Source organism: Pteropus vampyrus, unplaced genomic scaffold (genome assembly GCF_000151845.1).
Source record: "Pteropus vampyrus isolate Shadow unplaced genomic scaffold, Pvam_2.0 Scaffold251, whole genome shotgun sequence".
NCBI classification, from domain to species: Eukaryota; Metazoa; Chordata; class Mammalia; order Chiroptera; family Pteropodidae; genus Pteropus; species Pteropus vampyrus.
This window is the reverse complement of record NW_011889032.1, coordinates 1,081,584-1,091,052: the sequence shown is the minus strand read 5'-3', so window position 1 is coordinate 1,091,052 and position 9,469 is coordinate 1,081,584. Positions and strand designations below refer to the sequence as shown.

The following is a 9,469-nucleotide window of genomic DNA, read 5'->3' as shown; positions in this document are numbered from 1 at the left end:
GAAGTCTCACTCCTACATGCTGCTTTTGTGACCTCATTAAGTCCCTGCTACATCCTTGTAGGATAGGCACGATTTCAACATATTCTAGAATATGAGGATCAGACAGGAGGACTAACCTGCTTGCTCAGGGTCACGCAGCCTAGTGAATGGTAGGGCTGTACTGGATCCCAGAGTCAGAGGGCAGAGAAGAACTTTGAGAACCTGATTCCCTGGGGTTGTACCTCATCCCTCACTTCTTGGCATATGACCTTTGACAAATAATTTTATTGCCCGGGACCTCATTTTCTTTCTCTGTAAAATGGGCACAAGATAGTACCTTTTACAGAGGTTTGAAAATAAAATGAGTTATGTATAAGGCACTTGGAGCAGTGCTCAGTTTCAGAAACAGTAGAAAACTATTTCCTTGGAGCAAAATGGGCAACATTTTACTCAACACTCTCCATGCTGAGAGAGAGATAAGCCTCCGTTATCTGGACAATGAGGATGGAGTAGCTGATTCCACAGAGATGCAGGACAAGGAAGAAATTTCTTATAATAAACCAGGATTATTGCTCTGAATTCTGTCAACTGGCTGCTGGACAATGATTACATTAATGTACAACCAAATGAAATCACTGATGTTTCACCTAAACAAGTGACAGTTTCATATGGTTCAATGTAAGAGTGATATTAATGATGATGATAATAATAGTAATTAAGTACAAAGTCACTTACAAAGTCATGTTCACAGATTCTCAATTATTCATTCCAACACCTGTGCAGGCAGGGCAGGGAATATTATCACCATTTTGCAAGTAAGGAAAATGAAGGTCAGAAGTATCATTCAATGCTTGTAGCCACTCATCCCACCAATTGGACCTAAACTTTCTTCTCCGTAAGATGAGGTCAGCAGGACAGAATATTTTTGTCAGGCCTAATATTCTTGACTACGCAGACATCTCAAGGGCTCTAAGAAAACAAGAAGGTGGCGAAGGATCCTCGGATATTGTGGGGGTCAGGTGTGTGTTTTGGCAGTGTTTGGGTGTACCTGAGAAATGGAAGCTTAGTCCACGGTCTGTAGCACCTCTGCCAGGTTTCAACCATGACAGAGCTGGTCGGACTGGCTCGAGGACATCAAGACTACCTCATGAAATTTGCTGAGTGCTTCCTATGTGCCAGGTACTGTGTCAAATCCTTCGCGAGCACAACCACAGGACCTTCCGAAATCGTGCGACACCTCCCTCCATTTTTCTGAAGAGGAGCCTACAGCTCAGAGTAAAATCCTTGTCCAAGGTCACACAGTTCATGAGAGCCAAAACCAAGGTGGTTCTAACTCCAGATTCTGATCCGCCCCCACCCCAAACATCTCCTCTGGGTATTAACTCCAAGGTAGATTTTTAAAAGCTTCATTGGCTGTAGGTTTCATTTATTTTTCATTCATCCTATGTTCAGCCCATTTTCATTTTATTTTCCTCTTGTGCAGAGAGAAAAGATGTTGTGTTTTGGATGTATTGGCTTTATGCATTCTGCTGCCTATAGCTCCCTTGGAACGTTTTTGGTCAAAATGTAATAAGCGAAACCACTGAATTTTTGGAGGGGCGTTATAGAATGTTCTTCCAGGAAGTGAGAGGAGGGGAATTCCTCCCAGATTACAGTCTTGGACTAGATTTTCAATAGCTTTTTTTTTTTTGATATTAGGAAGTTTTCTGTGATGCTCATAACCCATGGAATTGAAACTCATCTGCTAAATTACTCCAGTCTCATAATACCTTTTGCTTCTTGAGTGTTGCAATTGCTTTTCTGACAGTTTATTCTAAAAATTGACTTTAGGATTTTCAGTGGATTGAAGGTCCATGAGGGGTGGCATGTGGGTGGAGTGGGAGGGGGAACTGGGAGTCACAAACCAGGCACAACCTGTGTTTATCTGAGGGGACACATCTCTGGCAAGTTTGTTTCAGCCTGCAGGACTTTATAAAAAGAGGAAAATTCCATTACATGGCTGGTGGTCTGGTTTGGCCAATGCTGCATCCAGGAATCTTGTTGAGTGAATTTGTTTCTCCTGAATGGGTCTATTTTCTGCCCCCCACCCTTATCCCCACTGGATCTCTTTCGTTTGGGTATTCATTCAGCTAGTCATTATATTTATTGAACTCCTACCGTATGCATTGACTAGTATCAGGTGCAGTGGAGGAAATAAGAGATGAATTAAACATAGGCTCACCATCTATAATCTAGGTCAGGCACACAAATGGCTATGTCATTTATTTAGCAAAGATTTTTGAGAGTAAGGCAGTCTCTGGTGAGTAGAATGAGAGAAGGACTGTGTTGGGGTAATTGTCACAGGGGCTTTAGTGACACAGTGGGTGAATTTCCTAGTGGCCTAGGATTCTTTGGAGCCATCCTGGTCATATGAAGCAGTCAAGACACAGATGTTGCAATGTGGCCAGACCTCGATTTGAATCTAGTTTTCTTCATGTGTAACCTTATAACCTTGAAAAAAATACCTTCTTTAGGTGTGTGTGTGTGTGTGTGTGTGTGTGTGTGTGTGTGTGTGTGTGTGGTGAAATACACATAACACAAAATTAACCATTTTAATCATTTTTAAGAATGCAGGTCAGTAGTATTAAGTACATGCACATTGTTGTGCAACCATCGCCACCATCCATCTCCAGAACTTTCATCCTGCAAAACTGAAACTCTGTACCTATTAAACACTGACTCTCAAACCCCTTCCCGCCAGCCCCTGCTAACCACCACTTGACTTTCTGTCTCTATGAATTTGGCTACTCTAAGAACCTCATATAAGGAAACATACAAGTATTTGTCCTTTTGTGACTGACTGAGTTCGCCTAGCATAGTATCCTCAGGGTTCATCCGTATTGTAGCAAGTGTCAGAATTTCATTCCACTTTAAAGCTGATTAATGTCTATTGTGTGTATATACCTCATTTTGTTTATCTATCCATCTTTCAGTGGACACTTGTGTTGCTTTTGCCTTTTGGCTATTGTGAATAATACTGCTGTGAACATGCGTGTATAAATATCTCTTCGAGTCCCTGCTTTTACTTCTTTGGGGTATATATCCAGAAGTTTAATTGCTGGATCATATGGTAATTCTATGTTTGATATTTTTAGGAACCACCATACTGTCTTCCATAGCAGACACATCCTTCATTTAGTTTTATATGCATTGGTTTTTCTCCTCTATAATAAACAGGCATGGTAGTATGATGATCCAACTAGGGTTGCTTTGAGGATGAAATGAAATGGTGTCTTTGAAGGTCTCAGAGGAGTGGATGGCACACAGTAGGTCCTCAGTACATGTTCATCACCTAACAGAGGTGAGGTCTGTGTTAGCCAAAGCTGACAGACATGTGGAGCTGGCCGTCCTTTCTCTCTAGCCATCCAGGCAGCCTGACCTTCCACTTTAGGAGTCTACTGCCTTCTATCTATCTTCACCTCTTTTTTCTTCTCCCCAGGCTGTGAACGAGCTCCTGCAGACCCTGGACCTGGAGAAGAAGGCAGTAGCCATGGGGCACAGCCAAGTGAGTGGAACTTCTTTCTTAGGCCATTCTGCCCATCACATTAGGGACCCAGATGAGACCCGATGCATCTCCTACCTCAGTGTCCACTACTTCTGTGCGTCTCCTTTTCAACAAACTGAAAACAAGGCTAGTGATTTTCTGCCCTATTTTACAAGGCCATGAAGATAAAATGTTATAGGTGTGAGAGGAAATAACAGGGAGGAAATATCACTTATTAGAAGTTACACTCCCTGGGGCTTCAGTGGTTGGGAAGAGTTAACATACTGGACCTCAAGATGCCTTTCCGAGCCCCAGGAAGAGCTGCCATAAAACCTGAGAGGAAAAACTGATCCTAAATCAGAGCCTTGTAACTTTTACTTTGCAACCAACTGTAACGCAACTGCAGTCCTCGCTGATTTGCAGCTGTAAGTGAAAAGAAAGGGCTTGAGAAGAAGGCCCATGATTATTGGAGTTGAGAAAAAATAGCTTTTTCCAAACTGGTGTTGAGCTAAAAGCTCTCCCAAAAATGTCTAAAACATTTCAAAGAATTCTAATATGCTCATACATCCTGCAAATTTTCAAGAGGGAAAATATAGTATTTAGGACTTTCCAAACGAATTGACTTTTGTTTTTGTGGAAGACCCATTACAATCTCCCAAAACTAGTGTTCCATGGGTTATAGTTTGGGAATTAGGGTACTGAGATTGTAAATGACCAGGTGATGGGCAGGGCACAAGGGGAAAAGGTTAGAAATACAAACTGGAAAGAAAATAGACCAAAAAAAAGTGCCCCATCCATCTCTCTACTTAGTTATCTACTGATTGATTAACATCAACCATTAAACCTTTGTCAATTACCTTTCACTTCCAAGTGCTTTGAGAGGTACTGGGGAAGGACTCTGGTCTCCCAAAGCCCACCATGGTGGCATTATTGGCCATTAGTACTTCTTGGAACCCTGAGTAGCTTGTACCATCACACCTCCTTCCTTGGAGAGCTCACAGTCATTGATACTGTTACCCGAGACACACACTAACCTTGCCCTGTAGACTTCTGGATCTTGCTAAAGTGTATTGGTTGAAACTATTAGTCTACTATGGTCTCAACCTTGTTTATTCTGCTGAGAGTTGGCAACAACCTTGCAGACATTTCCAGGAGAGATAAACTTGTTGGTTACTGGGCTCCCATCAGGAGCCAGGTGCTACACTAGGCAACTTCACGTATTATTTCTGTTTTTCCCTTACTTTCTCTTGGTGTAGATCCCATGAAAAGATGGATTGGTTCAAATTCAGAGTCTTTTAAATACACCATGAGTTCTATTATTTATTAATGGAAATAGATAGCAGTCTTTACATACTGGTCTTTATGGTTTGGACTCAGAGGAATTATTCTTCAGCTCCAACAACTTTATCCTTCTAGACCAGCAGCTCTCTAGACCAGCACCACCTGAGAGCTTGCAGGAAACATAAGCTCTCAGGTGCCACCTCAGACCCGGTGACTCTGAAACTCTGGGTGTGGGACCCAGCAGTCTGGGATGTAACAAGTCCCCTAGGGGAGGGGTCTCCAAACCCTGGGCCGCCGACTGGTACCTGTCTGTGGCCTGTTAGGAACCAGGCCGCACAGCAGGAAGTGAACGGAGGGCGAATGACTGAAGCTTCATCTGTATTTGCAGCTGCTCCCCAGCACTAGCATCACCGCCTCAGCTCCACCTCACATCATCAGGCATTAAGATTCTCTTAGGAGCACGAGTCCCTGGTGCCAGAAAGGTTGGGGACTGCTGCTCTAGGGGATTCCAATGCTCACTCAAGTTTGAGAACCACAAGTCTAGATAATTACTAGTTATTTCATAAATATAAAAACCAGTCCCTATGTTCCTAGCAACTATTGCAAGCAAGGAAGAAAGCAGAAGGTGAGAAATCGCTATATAGTTTCACAGTGGTGAGGGCAAGCAGTCTATAAGCCAAACATCCCAGTAATAAAAGATTATTATTATGGAGTAATACTTGATTTTCACTAAGAAATGATCAAGAGCAAATTAAGGTCAGTGTATCCTTTGGAAGCCAGGGTAGGCAATAGACTGACATCTTTAAGGGCAGATGCAACTCTCATGCATTACAGGATTCGGCACTTAATAGGTGGGAAGAGAGAAGAGACTGACCTAGCCCATACCCAGGCTCCACTGTGTGAATCTTGAGTGAGTGAATCTCGAGTGAGTGATCTCGCCTCTGAGCCTCAGTCCTCTCATCCATAAAATGAGGCCATTGCTTTCTACCTCTCAAGTTGGCTGTGGAAACCTGTAAATTGTCAGTTAACAGGATTTGGCTGTCATTAGTTGTTGAAAGCATTTGTCAGTAGGGCAAGATGCTTATCAAACAGGACAACATTTTAACGTTTAAAGAATTAAACTTAGAAAATTACTAAGATGAGAAGAGCCAATTCCTCAGCAGTACCAGATATGGAAGCTATTACCATATCAGATTTTTAAACCATGGCCTTCAGCAGTTTTAGAGAAAAAAAAAAACAGCTTGCATAACAATGGCCCTCATAGATTCCTTAAAGATGAGGATGTTAGGATGTTACACTCTGCTTAGGTCCGATAAGCAGCCGGACCCATGAAAAGCGAATAATTTAGATTTTTCTTTGTGATTTTCAGCCCCTGGTGTCTTATTGAGGCCTCTGCTGAGGGCCATGACATTTACAAATAAGGTGGGACTCCACGTGCAGTGGCCTTCTGGTTGGCAATATGCTATTAAAAGGGGGAAAAAAAAATCAAAATAAGATTCTGCAGAGGCAATGACTTATTCTCGTTCTGGGTATGGTCATTTCCAATTATCTTTTTAATGAAAGCTTCATACTTAATCAATAGTGGTTTAGGCAGCAGCTGCCGCCTTTTGTAATATATGAACTAGTGTTGTCATCACTTTGATCATTGATTTTTTTTTATAGCAGCTTTTGGGACTCACTAGCTTGTGAAATTAATACAGTCATTACTGAAGCAATCTGATAGGTAATGAGTCAATCGTGTCTTTATTTCAATGAGGCTAATTGTCTTGGTGGCTCTGGCTGATAGGAAGTGTTCTGTAAGGCGATGGAGGGTTGCAAAAACAGAGTTAGCACCGATTGGGTGTGCTAATTTTCATTTTCCCATCAAGAAAGCGTTTGCTGCGGGGTTGGCAGTGTGGTCTTCATTACAGAAAATGAATTTAGGGGAATGGAGACTATCGAGACCCTTTGTTCTACATTGAATCAAATTAGGATGCAAGCTCAAACTTCAGGTGTGTGAAATTAGAATAATGAATAAGGAAACAAAGCCTCATGTTGACATGGAGACGAGGTGCCGGAGATGAACTCAAGGTTTTTGGTTCAAGTTGATCACTGGCTGTGTGAGCTTGAGTCGGTTACACGACCTTCCTGAACCAATAGATTCCTCACAGGGTTGTTTTGAATGTTAAAACGGGACATAGGAGAAAAAGCTTTGAAAATTGTAGATGCCACGTAAATATTGATTACATTCAGTGATAATTGTAGCCTTATCTGGAGTCATATAGAGGAACATAACTCCTCGTGCTGCCATTTACTGTTGGGGGATCTTGGTGAACGGCCTTTCTTCAGCCTCAGTTTTTCCCTCCATAAAATGGGGGGGGGAGGATCATAACAACTGCCATATAGGATTATGCATGCAAAGTGCTTTACGTGCATATCAAGTGGTTGGTTCAGATCCAGAACAGCAGTAAGGGCTCCATGAAGTGTTAACCATTAATCGGTAAAGTCGCCAAATACTTGATAATGTCACTGATTAAGATGGAGCTGTCCAGTGTTTCTAGAGAAATCAGACATCTTTGGGGTAATAAGCTATATCTGGCAAAGAAATGCACAGGGCTGTACTAGAAATAAGCATAAAGGCATCTGAAAAGTAACCCCTTCTCCCTATCATTGACTCAAATCCCACCATGAGCACCTTTCCTTTGCCTCTGGGGACCTGAGACCAAGTGTAGCTACCCTACAGCCTGGCCCCAAAGCTCGGGCTCTCTCAGAAAATCCTTTTGTGTTCCTTGCAGTCTATTCAAAGGTGGCCCTGCGGGATGCTGAGGAGGCATTGATCACATTGCTGCAGAGGCCTTCATCCATTATTGATGAACCAAAGCCTGGAAGTTGTGGACTGCCATTTTCTGCTAGATGCCTGAGCACCTTCCGTGGGTGGCACCAGCCTGGCCCCATTCTCCCTGACCAAGGAGGGCTGGCCTCACTTCCCCCACATTCTCTGCCCTTCCTTATAAGGCAGGACTGAGGATTTCTAGGCTGCCACTCCTCAAAAAACTCTCATTTCCATGACTGACACCAAACCTACAGATTCAGTCTTTCCTGGGGTGAGGCCTGGGAATCTGGGAATTCTGGTGCCCAGAGAAGTTTAGGCAGATCTGCCCTAGCAGTTTTCAAAAAAATGTATGTTTGAATCCCCTGGAGATGGCGTTAAAATACTGGTTCTTATCCAGCAGGTCTGGGGGAAGGGCCTAAGGTGCTGCATTTCTAACAAGATCCCTGGCAGTAATGATGCTGCTGGTGCATGGACCACACTCTGAGTATCCAGGGACTAGCAGAGGGAAAGAAGAGCCATCAGGAGACTAGATACTTTGATAATTTAGACTTTCAGTCAAGGGCAACTGCTAACAAATATTCTAGGTGGATACAAGAGAACTGGGGTCTGAGTGGCAACCAGCTCCCAATTCAGACAGTCTCGTTCAGTGGATGAGAAGTCACCTGCCGCCTTCTCTCTTTCCAGGTTTTCCTTAAGGCGGGCGTGATCTCCAGACTTGAGAAGCAGCGAGAGAAGCTGGTGTCTCACAGCATCATTTTATTCCAGGCAGCCTGCAAGGGCTTTCTGTCTCGCCAGGAATTCAAGAAGCTAAAGGTATGGAGGCCAGCATGCCTCATGAACCCGGCAGAGGTGTGAGATCCTGGAAAAGCACCATCCTGGTCTGGTGCTGGTCTGGGGCTGTAATCTTGTGCTTCTTACACTTGCTCTTGTGCACAAATCCCCTGCTAGTTACTGTTAATGTGCAGATTCTGATCCGGTGGGTCTGGGGTGAGCATGGGGGTCTGCACATCTCCCATGATAGTGCCAGTGCTACCAGCCCACCAATCACCAAGTGGTGAGTCTTTCAGTGACACTTTACAAGATGTTATGATTGTTTCTGGGACATGGACATCAAATTACCAACGATGTCAGCCTTGATCTTGGCATCCAGGGGATTGTCCAAGCCCTTGGGGGTCAGTTCATGGTTTCAGCCTGTCCCATCTTTCACGAGTCAGCGGATAGAGCATGGGCAGGATCCGGCCACTGAGACCTTTGGGACCAAAGGGCCAATGAAGAGTCTGAATTCCTGAACCACTATCTTCAGAGAGCTCCAGAGACTGAATTTCTTCTCTGGAGTCTACACAATGGAGACAAGGCAGCTTGGCTCTGGAGACATAAAAGACCTATGTTCAAATCCCATCTCCACCACTTACTAGCTGGGTGAAAGTGAAATGAGATCATGTGCGCTGAGTACAGTACGTGGCACATAGTAACTGCTCAATAAATACTCATTGCTATTACCTTAGCATTGTTACTATTAATTACCCCTACTAGTACGGAGTCTCATTACTTGTGTTTCCAGCTTATATGAATTTGTAAAGTCAAGTCTATGTACTTGACAAAAGCAGAAAAAGGCAAGAACATTAATAATTAAAACATCGTGGGCAATCCCATTGACCCACTGCGCTCTGGCAGTTTATTCCTTGGGATAGTTTGGAACAGAGGTTAGTTAAGAGCCTGGACTCTGTCTGCAGCCAGACTGCAGGGGTTCAGATCCTGACTTTGCCACTGAGAAGCTGTGTGGCACTGGGCCCATGACTTTTACCTCTCTGCACCTCAGTTTCCCCATCTGTAAAATAGAGATGATAATAACACCTGCTTTTACAAGACTGTAG

The 9,469-nt window shown here is 43.5% G+C and overlaps 1 protein-coding gene across 1 annotated transcript in view; it reads left to right on the top strand.

The window, feature by feature from the left end:
- MYO18B (myosin XVIIIB) overlaps positions 1-9,469 on the top strand; it is a 270,882-nt gene that overhangs the window by 111,800 nt on the left and 149,613 nt on the right. The window contains exons 22-23 of the mRNA XM_011374654.2: positions 3,458-3,523; positions 8,280-8,408. Of these exons, the coding sequence (XP_011372956.1) occupies positions 3,458-3,523; positions 8,280-8,408 (195 nt within the window). The remainder of the gene's footprint in view (positions 1-3,457; positions 3,524-8,279; positions 8,409-9,469) is intronic.